This window comes from Lynx canadensis, chromosome A1 (genome assembly GCF_007474595.2).
Source record: "Lynx canadensis isolate LIC74 chromosome A1, mLynCan4.pri.v2, whole genome shotgun sequence".
NCBI lineage: Eukaryota > Metazoa > Chordata > Mammalia > Carnivora > Felidae > Lynx > Lynx canadensis.
The window spans coordinates 115,832,225-115,852,044 of NC_044303.2; the positions used below are offsets into that span (position 1 = coordinate 115,832,225).

The following is a 19,820-nucleotide window of genomic DNA, read 5'->3' on the forward strand; positions in this document are numbered from 1 at the left end:
CCCCAGAGCTGGCCGCGTTTCTCGGGGCGGGAGCCAGCTCGGCTCGCCTGGCTTAACCCAGACGAGCCCAGGACGCCCTGTCCCTGAACTGGGAGGCTGGGGCTCCCCATGCCCCCACAGTGGGGTACAGGCGAGGGTAGGCTTCCGTCGGTGCTGGGGCACATGGTTGGACAGTGCCGTTCAGTTTCAGGCAGAGCCGCTCTGCTCAGCACAGCAAGAGTGGAAGGAGCCGGAGCTGGAGGGGGGGTTGTGTGTGTGGGGGGGTGGCTGATGAGAGGGAAGCTGGGAGATGCAGGGCAAGGGGTAGGGCGGGGTATTGAGCTCCTGAAGTGTTGCAGCGGAACCCACCTCTTCCCCTCAGCTTTGTCAGGAACACAGTGACCTAATGCAGATTCCTTAGCCTTAGTTTCCCTGTTTGTAAATTATCAGGACTGACCAATCTCCTCCTGATTCGAGATTTGAGGAACTGGGCTTTATATCCCCTACTTCCCTCTCTTGTGAGCTCTGGGAGGGTGGAGGTCAGGGTCTGGAGTATGGACCCAGCAGGGCCTGCCTCACTGCCATGAGCTCTGGGCACGGGTGACCAGCCTGCTCGCTGTGCTGAGGGCCAGGCAGGCCCTGGGCACTCAGGCACGTTGTTTGCTGAAACCAAATTTCTGTGCTTGTGTTTTTCCATAATTATATTAGCAGGTGGGATTTTTCCTCGGGGAGGCAGTGGGAGGGGGAGCGCCATGGCAGTGTCCCCGCCTGCTCTGAGCGTGAGCTCACACTCAGCTCTGCCCGCCCGCCTGTAATGATTTTTTAATTATGCAGCCAGTGCTCGGAATTGTTAATCCGCCTCCAGCCCAGCATCCCCTCTTGCAGCTCACACCCCAGCCCCTCACTGGTGTCCCCAGAGTGGTGGTGCCCAGCCGGGTGTCCATCACCGATGCTTAAAGTCCCCACCACAGTGAGAAAGAGGTTAGGCAGAGAGGGCCGCAGGGGTAACTCTGCTCCATGTGCATGTGACAGAACTTGGTGGTGGTGGGGCCTGTGGCTCTCTTTGTCCTCCTTCCCTCCTTTAGCCCCAGCATGGCTTGTACCATGGCTCCAGGATAGCTGTGGCTCTGGACAGGGACAGAGGAGGGATCAGTGCCCACCCCTGAGTGATTTGGCCACACCCATTTCAGAGACATTAGCCCCACTCTCCAGCCTTGTGTGACCCCAAGGACACACACAAGTATGATCTTTGTCTCTGTCACACACACAGTCACACTCTGCTTCCCTTCCACTCAGACTCACAGCTACACAAGCACAATAGCATGCTCTGTGTTTCTCACACACATAGCCACACCTGAGGGCCAGGGTGCCCTCAGGAGACCACATAGCTGCCTCCCGTGGCCTACAGTGCCCTGCCCCCACTCCCTTGCCTTCATACCTTCCACCCCCACCCCCTAACTGGGATGCACTCTGAGGCCTTCCTTCTCCCACCGGGTGCAGTGGCTGCCTGTTGTGGCTGGGCCTGCCTGGACATCCATCGACCTGGCCTGGGGGAGGTGGCGGGGGTGGGGGCTGTTCTGCAGCACCGTGGCGGCGGCTCCTCTCCAGGCGCCCAGCTGTGGCATCTGTCAAGGTCAGATAGCGACTCCGGAACCAGCCGGCTCGGCCCCATGGCCCCTCTCGCCTCATTATTTTTGTGTTCCGGGGCTGCGGCGACACCTCCCTCCTTCCTCCTCAGCCTCCTGCCTCATGCCTGCCTCCCCCACGCCTCTGCAGGGAGGGCCTGCGGTCTGGGGGCTTTTGTTTTCCAGTTTTTTCCACGCTCAGGCCAGGCAGGCTGGGTAAGACGCTGGTCAGAGCTGTTAAGTCTTGAACAACAGGCAAGGAAGGTGCCTCCCTCGTGACTGGGACAGGCTTTCGGCTAGTGGAACCCTGGGTTGGTTTCTCAGGGGGACAAACTGAACGTGGGTGGAACCCAACCCCCACCAAAGCTCAAGCACACCTGTGCGTAGCTTCCTGTTTCCATAGGGGCCCCAGCACCTGGCACCAGTTCCTGTCTGCACCATCCCCATTCCAGTCAGGCCCCACATTCACATCTCAGAACCCCTAGAGGCCCTGATACAATTCCGTGTGTGCACATGCACACAAACACACTGGTATACACACGGCGGCAGTGTGTTGACACTCATGGGCCAGAAGAACCCACAAACATCTACCCGCCACGTAAACCACTATACTGTACACACATGCACACTGAGGCGTATGCTCACATCCACCGATGTAGATAACACACACTCTACTTGTACACACAAGGAGGTAACACGGTCACAGACATTCACCTGCTCTGGTTTATAAGCCTCATGTATACATCAGTGTTCACACCCACAGAGTGACATCTTGAGTCTGTGCACTCACACCTGGGCACACCCGGAGTTCCCAGACACACACACTCATGCACACAGCACGCGCAGTATCTGACACACCTCCCAGGTGGATACATGCAGATATCCTGGTCCATAGTGCTGCTCTTCACGATACGCACTCCAGCCAGAGCTCACTCCCTGGGGCCCAGTGTTCCTTGAGCACATTTATACCACCCAGGAGCCATTTGTCCCTGAAATGCTGGAGTGAGCTTGAGGCCTCCCCCTTGATGTGCTCTGTGTGTCCAGGGAGCCCCTGGAGAGTGGGAAATGGTGGTTGACAGATGGACTGTCCTACCAGCCTGGTCAGCCTCTTTATGTAGACCAACCTGGGCCCAAGAACACCAAGATGGAGTGTGACGGGGGTGGGTCCCGGGTTCACATGGTGAACTTGGTGGCTTCTGGCAGAGAGGGCGGCCTCGGGTGGGATGGCCTCTCAGGTTCTGTTTCTGGGTCCCTGGCCACCACCAGCTCCCAGTTAGGGTGTGTAAGTGTTGGGGGAATGAGATGTGGGCAGACTCCAGGCCCCCCAGAGTCTCTGGGGTAGTCCTGGCCATCCACTCACTTCCTCCGCCAGCTGTGGACTGCTGTGACCACCCTTGAGAGGGGGAGGTAGCTGGAGGTTTAGCAGTGACAGGGCCCCCACCCCCCAGGAAACTCAAAACCCTGGGCCAGCCGCGGGTGGCGGGTTGGGGCAGGCACAAAGAGGGCCTCTGTGCGGCCCGGCTGGGCTGCCCACAGGATTCTGGGGGAGGAGGCAGGAGCCGGTTTCCGTCCCATTCTGCTTCCTGCGGAGGCCGCCGGAATGCCCGGAGCTCTGGCCTAGCCTGGCCCGTCCGGCCCACCCGCAGCCCCTTCCCCTGTCTTTTCCTGGGCCTTAGGGTACAGCTGCAGAGTTCTCTGCAACAGTGCCTTCACATGTTTGCCCAGAGCCTGAGAGCCATCCCCCAGAACCCATGGGAAACCTAGGGGGTTCCCCTAGGCTGGGCTGAACTGGACCTCATCCTCCAGCCATAATCCCTCCTTCCATGTCCCTCAGAGCCCTTGGCCAGTGTTGGAGAGCCAGGCTTTGGGGTCACACAGACCTGGTTTCCAAATCCTGGCTTTGCCACTTATTGACCTTGTGACCTTAGGCAGGTGACTTTACTTCCCTGAGTCTCACCCTGTAAATGGGTGACAATACTAGTTAAAGAGTTACAGAAAGAATTCAGTGAGAAAATGTGTGTAAAATGCTTAGCACAGTACCTGGTAGAGTGAGTGTGCGTTATTAGGGTCTGCTATTACGTCTTCTGGGGACATAGGATTGGGAAGGAGCTAGATGCTGCTCTCCCAAATAGGTCTTATATGTGGGGCTTTTTCTCAACCCTATGACCTATTCAAAACCCTTCTCTCCAGTCTTTAGTTTCCCTATCTGCAAATCACATCACAGGCAGATTCAAGTTCTCTGGGATTTAGAGGATGGGAGGGGGTCACTATCTAGAGTCTTTTCTCTGTGTCTCTCTACCTTTTTCCTCGTGGGCCCCTCAGGGATAGTGACTTTTTACAGTTTGGAGTGAGGAGTAAGATCATTCTCCATTTTACAGATGGGAGACTGAGGCTCAGTGTAGGCGAGAGGTTTGGTCAAGTCAACAGGAAGAGACAGGATGGAGCCAGAAACCTAGACTTTAGGACTCTCGTCCCCTACATGGTCCTGTTAACACCCTTGATCCCCACACACAAGCCCTGGAAAGATAGATCCCCCTCCTCTAATTCCTTGGCCCACTTATGTTGAGCTAGCCTTCCTCGGCTTACCCAGCGGGAGGGAGATCCTGAGTGAGTGAGTGGGTGGGCTCTGATCCCAGGTCGGTGTCAGCTTGGTCATTACTTTGGGAAACGTTAGTCTAGATCCAGAGGGTCCCAAATGGAGAGGGCATTGCTTTCTCTACATCACAACTGTTTACCGAACTGCCCGCTCTAAATGGGGCAATAATCATCTTCCTTCAGAAGGTGTGTAGGAAGATTCAGTGAGACAAGGAATACAGTGTCTGGCACACGGGAAGTCCTCGTTCCTTAACATATTAACTATTACCCTCCTGGTTCCATGTGATAGACAGAGAAACAGACTCAGAGGCCTTATGCCAAGGTCACACAGAGAGGAAGGACTCTTCTGATCCTTCCGCTCTTCTAGGGAGGGAACCTGGCCTGACAGAAGTACCTGGTAAGGAAGGCTTTGTCTTTATCTGAAGTGTCCCAGATCACTCCCTAGAGCTGCAGGTCAGGGCACACTGCCTGCCTGGGGCCTCAGTGTTCTTGTCCATGAAATGGGCTGACCCCCTCCTCCAGCTGTTTTTTGAGAGCTCTGTAAAGGAGAGTAGAGTACCGTGTACTCCTGGGGTCTTCTTTAGCATGTTTCATTCTTCACGTAATGGGGTTTGTGCCTGCCCTAGGTGAAGGGGTCTAAGAGGGTCAGGGGTATGGAGTCAGGGAAACAGAACTGTAGCCCCCTGCTGTCTTTGGTAGTTGGTCTTGGGGGGTTATTAGTCCTGAGGAAATTCTAGTAGTACTGAGGACATGTCCTACCCCAGGCCATCTGCTGGGTGTTAGCAGTGGTTAGTGTGTGTTCAAATGTGTGTTCACCTATAGCTGGATGTGTGCCCTGTGCTCCCTAGCGAGGGCTGCATTTCTCCCAGCCTCCAAGACCACTGTCTCCATGTGCATCTCCTTGGGCCTGAGTGGGGCTTTTTTTCCCCTCTGGAAACTCCCTAGGCTGAATCATGGAAATCAGAGACGCCACCCCCAATCCCGCCCTCCCCCCCCCCCCCCCCGGCTTGCTCAGCTCATCTAAGTTCAACCACCATAGCCTGTGGTCTGTTCTCTTCACCACCACTGCTTTGCCCACCATCAGTCTGTCTGTCCATCTTACCTCCCCTGGAGGCCAAGAAGACCAGCTCCAAAGTTGGTGGAGGGGACATGAAGAGGGTGTAGAAGGGATGTCAGGAGTGCACATGGAAGTGTGGGGAAGAATGTGAAGAGCCAGAGTGTGCAGGTCTGCAAAGCTGGCCTGCCCAGACGATGGCGGAATGGTGGGCCCTACTGGGCCAGTGCCTCCGGGTCCTGAAGGCCCCTCTGGAATGCAACCTCCTCCAAGAAGCCTTCTGTCAGCAGGTAGGATGGCTGGGAGTCTATTCTAGCCAGCAAAGGAGCAAGAGAGGATTGGCGCCTTGCCCTCAGACTTTGCCCTTGGCAGTGGTGGTGGTGGCGCAACTCTGTAAATTTATTAAAAATCATTGAATTGTACACTAATAAATGGGTGAATTTTATTGTTTATAAACTATGCGGGGCACCTGGGTGGCTCAGTCGGTTGAGCATCCAAATCTTGATTTCAGCTCAGGTCATGATCTCACAGTTCGATGGTTCGAGTCCCAAGTCAGGCTCCATGCTAACAGATCGGAGCCTTCTTGGGATTCTCTCCCTCTCTTTCTCTCTGTCTTTCGGTCTCTCTCTCTCAAAATAAATACACTTAAAAAAAAAAAAAAAGAAAAGAAAAGAAAAGAAAGAAAGAAACTATACCTCAGTGAAGCTGTTAAAAAAAAATCCTACCCTTGGCCTCAGCGCCCTGCCCAGTTGGGACTCGGCCAACCTCCCGACCATACCTCGCACCCTCTTCCTTATTTCTTTTTTTTTTTTTTTTGAAGCAAACTCTACCCCCCAACAGGGGGATCAAACTCACGACCCTGAGATCAAGAGTCACATGCTGTACCGCATGCTCTACCGACGAGCCAGGGACCCTTCTTCCCCTTTTCTTAAGAACTGTTTTCCGGCTCATGTCCCCTTTGGTAACCTCCCCTTGTCTTTAGCTCACAGGCTAGCAGTCCCTTCCTCCAGAAAGGCCTCCAGTGCTCCACTTGGTTGCCTTCCTGCTCTCATTTCATATTGGTTCATGTGACCACTGGCCAAGCTCCTGTGTACTCCTCCAGGGCCGTGCTGGGTCTGTATCCTGCACTGTTTCCCCAGTACCACAGGGCATGGGGCCGCTTTTGGGTAAATGGTAGTGGGATGTGTGCATGTCTCTGTGCAGACAGCATCATGCCTCCCCCCCAGTGCCCCTTCCCCCATTGCGGTCTGGCCCAAAGGCCTCAGGACAGAGCCCTGCTGGGGATGAATCCTGGCTCACCTGGAGCTCAGGGTGGAGGGAGGGCATTATCATCACCTCTGGTGACTTCATTGCCAGCTGGCATTATGAGGTCAGTAGCCCAGGATTCCAGGTTCCTGCCTGGGCATCTCCAAGCCCCCCAGGTGAAGACACAACACTGGGGTCTGTGACAACTCATCCCCACAACCACGTAGAGGTGACAGGCATGGTAACAACCCTGGAGGGTGGGGGCGGCCTTGGGATTGCTGGGTCACCTTGCCCTGGGCTACTTTGTCAGTTGCACAGGTAGAGAGCAAAGGTAATCCCAGAGCAGGGTGACTAACACTTAGATTCCGGGTTCAAATTCTAACGGTCCTGGGTACCAGCTGCTTGACCTTGGCCTGACAGCTTGAACCTCTTTGAGCCTCAATTTCTTCATCTCTCAAATTAATTATTTCTGTTTTGCTGGCCGCTGGCTTCTGGGAGGAGTCAGGGAAGGAGAGCAGACATGTAAAGCATAAGAGTGCAGGGACTGGTACACAGTAGGTGCTCAATAAATGCTACCTGATAGAGTTAGTTAAGAGACCCTGGGTGTCACTTGTTACTGGGAGCTAGTTGAAGTGGGTTGGGTCTCTGTCTTCTGGTGCTGGCTAGGGCCTGAGAGTAGAGGCAGGGGGCGGTCCCAGTGGCAGGAGAGTGGCCCCAGCTTTGACTTCCTCTCTTCCCAGTTTTGCCAGTAAGCCAGAGCCCATAGGAGGTTGGGCCACAAGGCCAGGCCCTGAGGCCAAGAACCCATTGACCCTCAGCCCTCCTTCCTATCTATCTCTGCTTCCCTGGGCCTGGGCCAGAGTGGGCTGGGGACCACCCACCCCCTGCCTCCCTTTCAGAGCTGTGGGCATATCCAACTGCTTTCTCTTGGTCCTCAGGTCCCCGAGTGTAGGATTCTCTCCCTCAGGGCTGTTTCTATGTCTGTCAGACCCTCAAGTCTTCAAAGCTGGGCTAAGAGCCTTGAATCTCTCTGAGCCCAGGTCCGTCCATTTTCTGCTTCCCTTGAAGCTCTGTTTTCTAACCTTGACCCTTTGCCCTGTCCTCTCCAAGTTCCCCTTTCTCTGACCCACCCCTCAAGTTCTCTGTCTCGTGATCCTCCCGTAGCACCTGTCTCTGTTCTTCTGCCCCCATGTCCCCCCTGCCCCCCAGCTCTCCATGACGGGTTACCCCCCCACACCCCCCTCATCCCCCTCCCTCTGGGCTCTGTCCCCACCCGTCAGCCCCTGGTCCCAGCTCCCGGCCGGCCCGGCTCCTGCATGGACAAAGGGGTCCTTTGTGGGCTGACCGCGGCTGGCGGGGCGGCGGGGCGCTGGCTCCGCATTGCTGATGAAACGGAGCCCTTTGTTGTCCCTCCTCAGGCGCAGTATTTCTTTTTGGGGGCTGGATGCGTTCCTGGCAGGGCCGATGATGGATGCGCCCGCCGCCGCCCGCCTGCCCGCCAGCTTTCCCTCCCGCTCATTCCCGCTCCGCTTCAACGCAGCCCCAGCTCCTCCCCTGCTGCCTGGGCACTGCCAGGCCCTTCGTAGCCTGGGAGGGGGTTGCCGTGTGCCTTGCAGTAAAGGACTAGGGCCTGGGAGAAGGTCTTAAGTCCTCCCCTTCCGTGAGTAGGGCAAACAAGCCCTGTGGTCATTGGTCCACTGGGACCAGGGCATCAGCTTTTCCCAGGGTCTAAAGGAGAAGATGAGCCAGGTATAGGGGCAGATTTGGAGCAAGCTTAGGGACCAGGCCTTGGGGACTAACTAGATGTTGGTATCTACCCACTCCGGGGTTTGGGGACAGAATTACCTGTGTGCCAGTCCCCCTTCTGTACTCCCCACCTTCAGTTTCTGTGGCTGACACATCAGTGTTCTGCCTGCAGCACCTGTTTGATGACATATCACGTCGTCTGCTCCATAGCTCAGCATGTCCCAGGACATGGGGGGGGGGGGGCTGGGAGAGGGTAATCCCTGAGGAAGGACAGAAAAATGAAAGATCAGAGAAATTCAAAGAAAGGGCCAGAGATGAACAGAACATGAGGTTTTGTCCCTACCACGAGACTCAGGATGGAGACAAAAGCAGAAAGACTCAGCCAGAGCACCAGCCCTGAACGCAGGCCCGTGTTGGAGGGAGCTGACTTCTAATTGACCTGCCCGCCCTGTACACAGAGCCAGATCCTGAAGCTGGGAGGAGGGAGGGAGGGAGTAGAGCAAGAGCAGCGTTAATGCAGCTATCGATTTCTGCCACCAGCCAGCAGGCCGCAGAGGCGGGGACACACAGGGGGGCTAGGGCGCAGACTGCTCCCCTCCCCACCTCTCCAACCCAAGGGCTCCTACCTTCTTCTGTCTTCTCCCCTCACCATGTCTGGGGGCGCTGCTGGAGCTTGCTCCGGAGCAGGGTAGTTGAGCTCAGATGGGCAGGGGCAGTTAATTTGGGGTGACAGTCTCTAGCCCTGGTCTCACTGGCCCTGGTCTCCAGCACCTAGCCAGGTGTCACTGATGCCCAGAGGGGTACTGATTTCTGAGCAAGGGCCTGAAGAGCCAGCCTGGGCTTAGCCCTCAGGAGGTGGGACAGAGCACAGCTATCCTTGGGCATACATCATCCCCTTCCTCTTACTACAACTCTGATCTCTGTGGTACCCCCAGCCCAGCCTAGACACCTTGCCAGGCCCTCCTGGGTTTGTCCTGGTAGAATGTGCCAGCTTGCCCAGCTCTTCCTTACCACCCATCTACCTTCACTAGGAAGGAGCGTTCGTGGGCCAGTGCTCTCTGGGGAGAGGCAGGGAGCGTCTGGCTGTCTGCTGACGCCTGCCATTTTCGACTCACTCAGGAGCCAGAGCTTTTCCCTTTCCTATACGCACTCCTCCTTGTGGCCACTCCTTAGCAGCCCTGCCTGCTCAGGGCCTCAATTTCCCCCTGTGTAAGTGCAGAGGGTTGGACTAGATGACCTCCCGGGACCAGGACCGGCTGAGTCCTGTGACTGGGGGATGGTGGGGTTGCCTGGGGACAAAGATGTATGTGTGCCGGCCCCAATCCTAGGGCGGGACAGGCCCAGCCAGATGTGCGCCTCCCCCTTGAGCCGCCAGCTGCTCAGGCTGGGCCCTCTCCTCCCGCCCTTCTCCCAGGGGTTGCTGGGCCACGGCAGGCAGGCAGGCAGGCAGGCAGGGAAGGGATGCGAGAGAGCCAGGGCTGATGAGGAAACGGCCGCTCCATTCCTTCTGGACAGTTCCTCCCAGACTCAAGGAGCCTGGCTGCTCGCTCATAAGCCTTAGCCCTGGGGCCTAAGCAGAGCAGGCTCTGTCCTAGAAAGGGGCACCTCTGAAACATGGATGTGGCCCAAGAACAGGCTCTGCTCCCTGGAGGGTCACACCCACTCGTCCCAGCCTGCACCAGCCAGAGGCCCTTCCTGCCCACAGCCTACCCCAGCTCTGAGCTCTCACTGGGACCTCATCCCAGACCCATCTGGGAGCCAGGCTGGAGCACAGCAGGGAGGCCTGAGTAGAGACAAGAGTGGGGTCTGAGGTAATGATGACTGTGGCTTGAGAGTGAGGAGGAATCGTGTGTTCGATATGTACACAGTGTGTCCCCGCATTCTTACAGGAGAAGGATTGTCCTCTGGCACAGTGCTGCCTGCCCTCTAGCAAGAGGATACATGCTCCTTGAAATAAGGATCCTGTGCGCTATTTGGTAACCCCTGTTAGAGTCACTTTACTTTCCCTGCAGGACTTGTCAGAGCATTGAGATAGATAATCAGTATGTATTAGGAGTTGCCAAATGAGGGCCTAGGAGCAGCTTCCCAGATTTCTGGTCTATACGTTCAAGCTTTGCAGAGGCTGTTCCCAACCCCTCTTTGTAGATGGGTCACAGCAGGAAGATGAGGAAGCAGAAGGTGACTGTATAACCCTCTGAGGTTCATAAACATCTCTAGCTCTTCCCTACTACCCCAGTCCAGGAAGAAGTGGCTGCAGATCTAGGCTGTACGGATTCAGGCTGGGCTTCCACCATGATGCTCATTAACTGTAGATCCCTGCTCAGTTCTAAACCTTATGTAAAACGGAGTATTCCTAGCCACTACTTCAAAGGGTGCTTGTGAGTCTGAACTGAAGTAGTACAAATAAAAAATACCTAACCATGTTGGGTCTGGCACTTAAATAAATGCCCAGTGGGGCTTGTGGTTGTTACTACATGGGGGTACAGTTGTTGGTAGTGGTGGTGACGTTGGGGAAGGAAGTGTTTACTGCTGCCCTGACCCTATACTCTTTTGTCCCGATAGAGTGAAGATCCTTCCACGTGGACACCTGACCATGTGCCTGCCCTGAGCAGCAGGGCCCCCCAGCCATCTCTGTTGTGGGCAGCAGGGCCCGGTGCTCGTCTGTGGACCCCCCGCAGTTGGCAGGCCCCCCCAGCAGCGGGCTCTGGGCCTCGGCCCCACCATGTCGAGCCTCGGCAGTAGCCCCCAGGACAGCGGTGGCAGCAGCAGCAGCAACAGCAATGGCAGCGGGAGCAGCGGCCCCAAGGCAGGAGTGGCTGACAAGAGCGCGGCGGTGGCCACTGCCACCCCAGCCTCGGTGGCGGATGATGCACCACCCCCAGAACGTCGGAACAAGAGCGGCATCATCAGCGAACCCCTCAACAAGAGTCTGCGCCGCTCCCGCCCTCTCTCCCACTACTCTTCCTTTGGGGGCAGTGGTGGCAGCGGCGGTGGTGGCAGCATGATGGGCAGTGAGTCTGCTGAAAAGGCTGCTGCCGCTGCGGCTGCCGCCTCCCTGTTGGCCAATGGGCATGACCTGGCGGCAGCCATGGCTGTGGACAAAAGCAACCCTACCTCAAAGCACAAAAGTGGTGCTGTGGCCAGCCTGCTGAGCAAGGCAGAGCGGGCCACGGAGCTGGCAGCCGAGGGACAGCTGACGCTGCAGCAATTCGCGCAGTCCACGGAGATGCTGAAGCGCGTGGTGCAGGAGCACCTTCCGCTGATGAGCGAGGCGGGTGCCGGCCTGCCCGATATGGAGGCCGTGGCGGGTGCTGAAGCCCTCAATGGCCAGTCCGACTTCCCCTACCTGGGCGCCTTCCCCATCAACCCGGGCCTCTTCATCATGACCCCGGCGGGCGTGTTCCTGGCCGAGAGTGCGCTGCACATGGCCGGCCTTGCCGAGTACCCCATGCAGGGAGAGCTGGCCTCGGCCATCAGCTCGGGCAAGAAGAAGCGGAAACGCTGCGGCATGTGCGCGCCCTGCCGACGGCGCATCAACTGCGAGCAGTGCAGCAGTTGTAGGAACCGAAAGACTGGCCATCAGATTTGCAAATTCAGAAAATGTGAGGAACTCAAAAAGAAGCCTTCCGCTGCTCTGGAGGTAACGGCGCCTTAGAGGGAGGTGTGTGGGCTCTTGTGTCTGTCTGGCAGTCCAAACCCACCCCCCAGCCCCCCAAACCCGCTTTTCCTACCTGGGCGAGTGGGGGCTGCTCAGCCAGTCCCTGGGCTCTCGGGTTCTAGAGCAGGCTCCCAGACACCAGTTCACTGCCCAAAAAAGTCAGAGCCACATCCTGAGATCTCATTAGGTTGTAGTTTGCAAGGCCAGCATAAAGTTCCAGGAGGGGGCCTAGCACTTCCCAGCCAGGCCCGGGGATCCTGAACCCCCTCCTGGAGTTTTGGGCCAGCTACTGATGTTCCCATGTAGGTCCAAAGTTGCTGACTTTCAGACATATTCTAACGTTTCCAGTCCATAACCTAGGATGCTGGGGGCTCTTCCTTGTCCCACTTGAGGGGTTCTCTCCTGTGGACCATGTGTCTTTGAGGGGTAAGCCCTTCACTTGCCCCTTCAGAGCCTGGCCTTTCCCCTAAGGCCACCCAAGGATAGAGCGGCCCCAGTGTTCACTGCCCTGCTCTAAGGCCTGGAAGAACCCTGCATCTAGACATCCAGTTGACAGATTTGGGTTTCTTGGGGCCCCACGGTCAGTCTGGCTACACAGGTAATGGCCACGGGTCCTACGGGCCTGGAGTGAGGGGGTTGCTGTGATCTTGGGGTGTAGGCAAGGCCTGTCCACCATGGGATGATCGGCTTAGAGCAGGCAGAAGGGTTCCCAAGCTGCTTTCTTTCTCTCCACCCTCGTGGCAGAGCTTGTCCCTGTGCCCCCAGCCGTGGCAGCCTAGCTGTGGTGCCAGGCCTGGGTACAAAAGCATCTTTTCAGCCTGCTGTCCCAGCCCCGGCCCCGCCCCTCTATGAGTGGGCTGGACGCAAATGTTCAGAATGGTTGAAAAACAATAATGGCATCCCAGCCATGGCTACTCCCCACCCCCAAGCCCCAAACCTCATATATCTGCTCTCCTGCCCAGAGAATACACCTCTATGCACACAGAGGCACTCACCTTTCATCTAGTGTAGACACACACATGCGCGCACAAGCGCACACACGGCCCTGCCCAGTACCCAGTCTTACTGTAGGTGCACAGCAAATCCCCTTCCTCCCCACCACACCTCCGGACACACTACACACCGTGGCATCGCTTGAGACACACGTCCGTATGCTTACATGCTCCCTCGACAGAAACATGCACACAGCCCCAGATGCACCACAGCCACTCGGCGCTTGTAGCCTCTGGACCAGGGGAATGGGTCTTCCTGTTTGGAAGGAGGGTTCCTGGACACAGTGGCTCAGGGGGCCTCAGGGTGCTCCGGGCCCTCCAGCGGCCCAGCGGGTCAAGGCTTCTTCTCTGGCCTGGTCAGGATGGCAGGAACTCCACGGGGTGGCTGCCTTTACTCCATGCCCGTCCCTCCGCCATGAGGCCGTCCACGGGGGAGCGTCTTTGCATCAGGCCCCGCCGGACCCTGACTGAACTCTCTCCTTGTTTTTGTCTCCCGCCCCCGCCAGAAGGTGATGCTTCCGACGGGAGCCGCCTTCCGGTGGTTTCAGTGACGGCGGCGGGAACCCAAAGCTGCCCTCTCCGTGCAATGTCACTGCTCGTGTGGTCTCCGGCAAGGGATTCGGGCGAAGACAAACGGATGCACCCGTCTTTAGAACCAAAAATATTCTCTCACAGATTTCATTCCTGTTTTTATATATATATTTTTTGTTGTCGTTTTAACATCTCCACGTCCCTAGTATAAAAAGAAAAAGGAAAAAAATTTTAACTGCTTTTTCGGAAGAACAACAACAAAAAAGAGGTAGAGACGAATCTATAAAGTACCGAGACTTCCTGGGCAAAGAATGGACAATCAGTTTCCTTCCTGTGTCGATGTCGATGTTGTCTGTGCAGGAGATGCAGTTTTTGTGTAGAGAATGTAAATTTTCTGTAACCTTTTGAAATCTAGTTACTAATAAGCACTACTGTAATTTAGCACAGTTTAACTCCACCCTCATTTAAACTTCCTTTGATTCTTTCCGACCATGAAATAGTGCATAGTTTGCCTGGAGAATCCACTCACGTTTATAAAGAGAATGTGGATGGCGCCGCGTCGAGAAGCCCCTCTATCCATCCACACGTGCAGAGCTGCGGCGAGGAGCTCACAGAGGGGGAGGGAGCAGCCCACCCACCCCTGGGCCCAGGCCAGCCATGCTGCACTCGCGGTACCCAGAATGGGATCCCCCCTACCCCGACAATGATGATTTTGCAAAAATGAAAGTTCTGTTCCTTTATCCATTGAGATCTGGGGAGCCCGTGTCTCAATATTTCCGATCCTGGCTACTTCCCTTAGAGAAAATAAGTCCTTTTTTTCTGGCCTCGCTGATGGCAACAGAAGAAAGGGCTTCTTTGCGTGGCCCCCTGCTGGTGGGTGTGGGTGCCTGGGGGGGCCCCCTTGCCCACGGCCAGCTTCCTGCTGATGAACATGCTGTTTGTATTGTTTTAGGAAACCAGGCTGTTTTGTGAATAAAACGAATGCATGTTTGTGTCACGAAGCACCGATGGCTTCTTGCTCTCCGGTTTGGGGGGCTGGCTTGGGGGCTGTCGCTGGGCAGGGGTTGTCTGGAGCCACCTTGAGAAGAAAGAAGGATGGCTTGGGGACATTTAGAGTGGGGATCTCTTGGGTACTGAGGCCCTGTGGTACCTGAAGGGGGTCAAGCAGGAGCAGCCGGCCTGGCTGACGTGGTGAAAGTGCTGTTAAAGTGACTGGTACTGGAACATCTCGTTTGTCCGGTTGTACCCCCTGCCTCAGAACCCGGACCTCCGGGGACCTTCACTCACTTGGGGCCACCATCTCTATTTACCTAAAGTCGTCGGGGCCTGATCAGTGCAGAGCAGCCCGCAGTACTGGAGGAAGGGCCCAAGCTGCCTGTTCGGTTTCTTTCTTGCAGGGGTCTACTGCTCCCCCAACCGCTGCGGTGACACCCCAGGGAGCAGGTTTAGCCCAGGTTTGTGGGGACCTGGCTGTGCCCAGAATGCATGCAGAAACCTCCCTACCCCCACATACCCCTCTTCAGGCCTGAGGGCTGGCTGCTGGACTGGGGCCTGGGGGGATCCTTGGCTTTGGTTCTTGTACGACTTTCTCCACCCCCAGAAAATGTGTTGGCGCAAGGTTGTCCGCGACCTCAGAGGCCAGATGTCTGGGGAAATCACCACATAGCCACATGGTCTACGCCAAGGCAGCCTGAACAGGAAGGAGTGACAGCTGCATGGCCCCCACCCCTGCATATCACAGAGGCCGGCCTGCAGGATGAGACCTATCATCCACCTGACGTGGAGGCCTTCTTCCCACCCAGCTGCTTTGAGCCTGGCTGAGATGGAGGCTAGACTTGAGGAAGGACTTCCTGACAATGTCGGGGCCTCGCTTCAGGTGGGTGAGGGCTTTCAGGACGAGGGAAGGGGCAACTTCTGAAGCTGAGTGGGCAGCGAGCTGGGCGAGATGAGCTGCCTCTTGCTATTGTTCCTGGGAGGAGAAAAAGCAGCCCATATTGGGTGGGGGCTCTGACCCCCAACCCCTTCCCAGTGTCACAAGCTCCCTTAGAGCACCAGGAGCTCAACAGCCTGGCCTGGCACAGCAGGGGCAGGCGGGGGTGGTAGGAGGCAGCTTTCAACTCCAGCTCTGCCTGGGAAAAATTCCCTTTCATGTGGCTGCCTGTGATCTCTCCAGGCGGCTCTGCCGAAGGGGGGCGTCCAGCGGGGAGTAGGGGGAGGTGTTGTAGCCAGGAGCACCCTCATCCCCTGCAGGAGGCAAACTGCACCACCTCCAGATCCTCGAGTGGGTGGGGAGGGTCCTCCTTGGGGGCATCAGGGTGGGAAGCCTGGCCAGCAGGGGGCACCCAGGCAGGACGCCCCCGCCTGCCCCCGCCCTGCTGCTGGCAGTACACAGGCCGCAGATGGCCTCGGCCAGCCCTCATTGGCATGCCTACAGGTGTGGGGTGGACGGCTCCAGTGCCAGCCCCGAGGGGGGTGCTGTGACTCAGCCAGGCTGTACCTTTTAGTGTGCCAACCCACAGCCCAGCCATGGCTCCTGGGCCTACCCCTCAACACAGAGAAGCCCTAAGCTTGAAGCCCCTCACCTCTTCCACCTCTTCCAACTTGGGCCTCTGTGCTCTGCTTGTGGAAATGTTAGGCCAGCCCCTCTGTCTGGAGGAGGCGTAGGCAGGGGTGGGGATGGCTGTGGGCTGAACGCAAACGCATGATGAGACCTCAGTTACCTCATCTGGGAAACGGGGACAGTAATAATCTCTCCTCCATAAAGTTGCCTGAGGTTGAAATGAGATCACTCTAGGGAAGAGCCTGGCTCATCTTAAGCACTCGGTCAAATGGCAGCTGGTGTTGCTATTTTAAAGCTATTCACCTAAATCTCACCAAGATGTCCCCCACCTTCTGCCCAGGGTGTGGGTCCTCCCTAAAGCCCTAGCCACCTCACCTCCTGCCTCCCACTTCTCCCTGCCATGGGGTAGCTGCTGCCCCTTCCCGCGGGCTCCAGCCCTGGCCAAGCCCTGCTCCAGCATTGTCCATCTCTGCCCATTTCTGTCTGGCTCACTGTCTCCAAATCTCCATCTTGATGGTCTCTATTGGTCTCTGACTCTCTTCTCTGTCTCTGTCTTACCATCTTTCCACGTCTCTGAGTCTCCACTTGTCTCTCCCTGTATCTTGCACCTCTGTGTCTTCTGTTGCAGGCTCACCCCTGCTGCTCTCCCGCTGACAGGGAAGTACTTAGAGGGAGGCTCCCTGTGGAGCTGTATGTCCAATTCCCTTCCCTAGGGGTGCCCTCCACTCCCCACTGCTACAGTTGGGAGCCTGACTTCCTGGTGACCTGGGAGTCTTCAGCCCATGCTCTCCTTTCCTCTACCTGGATGGCAGGGGTGGTTGGGGGTACACCCGAGGAAAGAGAGAAACCCAGCCTCCGTGTAACCATGTGTGTGAGTGTGTGTGTGTGTGTGTGTGTGTGTGTGTGTGTGTGAAACAGAGAAACAGACAGAGAGACTTCAAGGCCCTGACAACCATGTGAGGCCTTGTGCAATAATGTGGATACATGTGACACGAAAATAGATCTGTGACAGTATGTGGTAGGCTATATGAGATCTCATATGGCCATGGGTGAACGTATGACATCAGCAGCCACACTTTGGGGTATTTTGTGACATTGCATGTGTAATCCTGTGACACTACAATCCTGTAGCAGACCCAATGTGATACCAGGTTGTACGGCTCGATGTGTGACATTGGGTAATTCCGTGTGTGACATTGGATATGCAACACTGATATTGTATGGCATGCATGACCCTGTGACAGACACTGGGTGATTCTATGTGGCTTGGGACATTGTGTAACCATCATGGGTGTGGCCCGAGACTGACACCAGGGATTCTATGTGAGTGTATGATGCCAGGTTGTGACCATGCTGTGACCCTGTGACACCGCTTGCATGACCCTGGGCGTGTGCTCGTGACGTTGTGTGTCAGTGTGCACCTGTGATCCCCTCGGTGATGCTGACACTATATGCCATGTGTGGCTTTGTGTACAACATTTCCTGGGTCTCCGCCTTGACGGCGTGCAACTCTGAGGACAGAGTGGTGTCCCTGGCAGCCCCTCTTGCCCACAGCCGGGCCCTGAGGCCCAGTCTGAGTGGGGGAGCTGGTGTGGGGGCAGCAGGCGCAGTTCCCACGGCTGCCACAGCCCCTCTCCCGGCCCTACCACCAGTTTCAGCTCCACAAAATATCCTGGCAACCCCAACCTCTTTGTTCTCTGCGGCCGCCAAAGGCCTCTCCTCACCCCAGCCTGCCCATCGCCTGCCAGGCACCCCCCTCCCCTCCACGGCAGCAGGGTTTGGCCTGATCTAGTCCCTCGGTGCCCTTATAACCATCCCCCCCACCCCCTCACTGAGGCCCCTGTCTCATGCCCTATCAGCACTACAGACTGGACCTTTGACCCTCTGCTATGAGCTTGCTGCGGTCATGTTGTGCAGGAAGAAGGAAGCAGCACAGCTCTTGTAACGTACTAAGTGATTGTGGGCCAGGAGCTAGGTTCTCTGTATGGTTATTGCCCTTTGGTCCAAGGCTAGTTGGAGGCTGTCTTCAATCTAGAATGGTTTCAAGTTGTTGAGTAAGTTTTCTTCTTTGGCTTCAGAAAATCCTCAGGATAAGGATTACTACCAATTTTACTGACGAGAAACTGAAGCCCAGTGAGAGTGCATGATCTGCCCAAGTCACAGAAACAATGGTAGCAAGGGTCTCACTAGAACTCGGGCTTCTGGCCTCTAGCCCCTTGTACCAGCATGCTTTGGGAGGACCAGTTGCCTCCATGGAAGGGAAAGGGGACTTAGGAGTCTGAACACATGGGTCCTCTTCACTTCTTGGTCCCCACATATCAGTGTGTGTGCGTGTGTGTGTGCGTGCTTGCCCTTGCTACATGACCTTGTCCAAACACCCTTGCTTCTCTGTTTCTAGGAAAGAAGGGCAACATAGCCAGGGATTGTGGGGTGGGGTAGGGCACTTGGCAGGGTGCTTTGCCAAGCAACAAGTTCACTTCACAGTGCCAAGACCCACAGTATTTCCAACAGGGACATGGGGCTGTTGGCCCCGGGGATAGATTCTGACTTGGGCCCTTAGCCTCTATTCTCAGATTCGACTTAGCTCTGTGCAGTCACAAAGGGCGTAGTGATGGCCACTTGGCTCAGCTGCAGTCAAGGCTGCTTAGGCCTGACCTGATTGCAGCACCAGCTCCCACTCCCTCTCAGGTGCCAGAGATGGATGGATGGAGGTCATTGTGCAGCCTGCCTGGGCCCCCCACTGCCCACCCGTGGCCCTATGCTGACAGGCAATGCTGACAACAGCTAAGGTGGGGGAGGGACAGGCAGCCACCAGCATGTTAATAATACAGACCTTGGCCCGGGCACCCTGCCGGCAGGTAATGGGCACAGAGAGGCTCAGCTGCCCCCCAAGGTCACACAGCCCTGCAGGGAGTCCCATCCCCAGAGGTCCACATCTTCCCTGAGGGCCCCTTGAGGGCTCTTCTTGCCACACAGAGCAGAGAGTGGCTGGGGAGGATGGAAGGGCTGCAAGAGGGTCCCCCCGAGGCCACCGACCCGGCTGCCAAAGCGGACACTTTCATCTCTCTTCGCCTGTCGACCTGCCATCCCTCAGCGGCATTAAATTCCCCTCCTGCCAGAGAACAAGGGCTGCTTCAGATTCCAGGCAGCAGGGCGTGAAGATGGGGCGGGCCCCGGGGGGAGGAGAGTGGGGTCCTCCAGGGCTCCAGGCCTGGGTGCAAAGTGCCTGAGCTGGGAGGGGGCGGCTGAATTTGGGGGCTCTGGGGGGCCAGCTAGTAGCTGGCCTTCTGATGCAGGTTTGTTTCCTGTTGCATTCTCCCTTCTAATGGATGCCTTCCTCTTCAGGTGCTACGTCCTCCAGGGCCTTTTTCACCCCAGCAGGCCAAGTGTAGTGTCCCTGTACCACCCCCACCACTGTACTGATCACTCTAGGTGACATCACCTGGCTTCCGGGCTGTGGTCTACAGTTCAGGGAGGGTGGCGTTAGCACCAGAAAACCTTCTGTAGGCTGAATAAATACATTATCTCCTCTTTCTGGGCATTTTTTCCTCTTGCAAATTTCCATCCCTAATTTGAGCGCTGTTCACAGGTGGGAGAGACTTACTAGAAAGAGCCCCCTTTCCCTAGCCCCCATAGAACATCCATACTCTGCAGATCTATGCTTGGTTAGAGGTACTAATGATATCCCCAGTCTCACTATGCATAAAACTTGTGGCCAGGCATTGGACCAATCCATTGCACTTACTAGCTCATTGAATCCTCACAATAATCCAAGAGGAGGGCATTTATCAGTCAGTCCATTTTATGGATGAGGAAGTTGAGGTTCAGAGAGGTA

General features: G+C 56.4%; 1 protein-coding gene across 3 annotated transcripts in view; it reads left to right on the plus strand.

The window, feature by feature from the left end:
• Nucleotides 1-14,426, plus strand: part of CXXC5 (CXXC finger protein 5) — a 34,940-nt gene extending 20,514 nt beyond the window's left edge. For 2 of the 3 annotated variants that reach the window (XM_030319473.1, XM_030319463.1), the window contains exons 2-3: nt 10,807-11,884; nt 13,401-14,426. In XM_030319473.1, coding sequence (XP_030175333.1) covers nt 10,967-11,884; nt 13,401-13,445 — 963 coding nt within the window. In that variant the 5' untranslated portion in view covers nt 10,807-10,966 and the 3' untranslated portion in view covers nt 13,446-14,426. Of the gene's footprint in view, nt 1-10,806; nt 11,906-13,400 lie in introns of all 3 variants that reach the window. The other variant, XM_030319481.1, reaches the window with a different exon arrangement.
• The last annotated feature ends 5,394 nt before the right edge of the window (nt 14,427-19,820 follow it).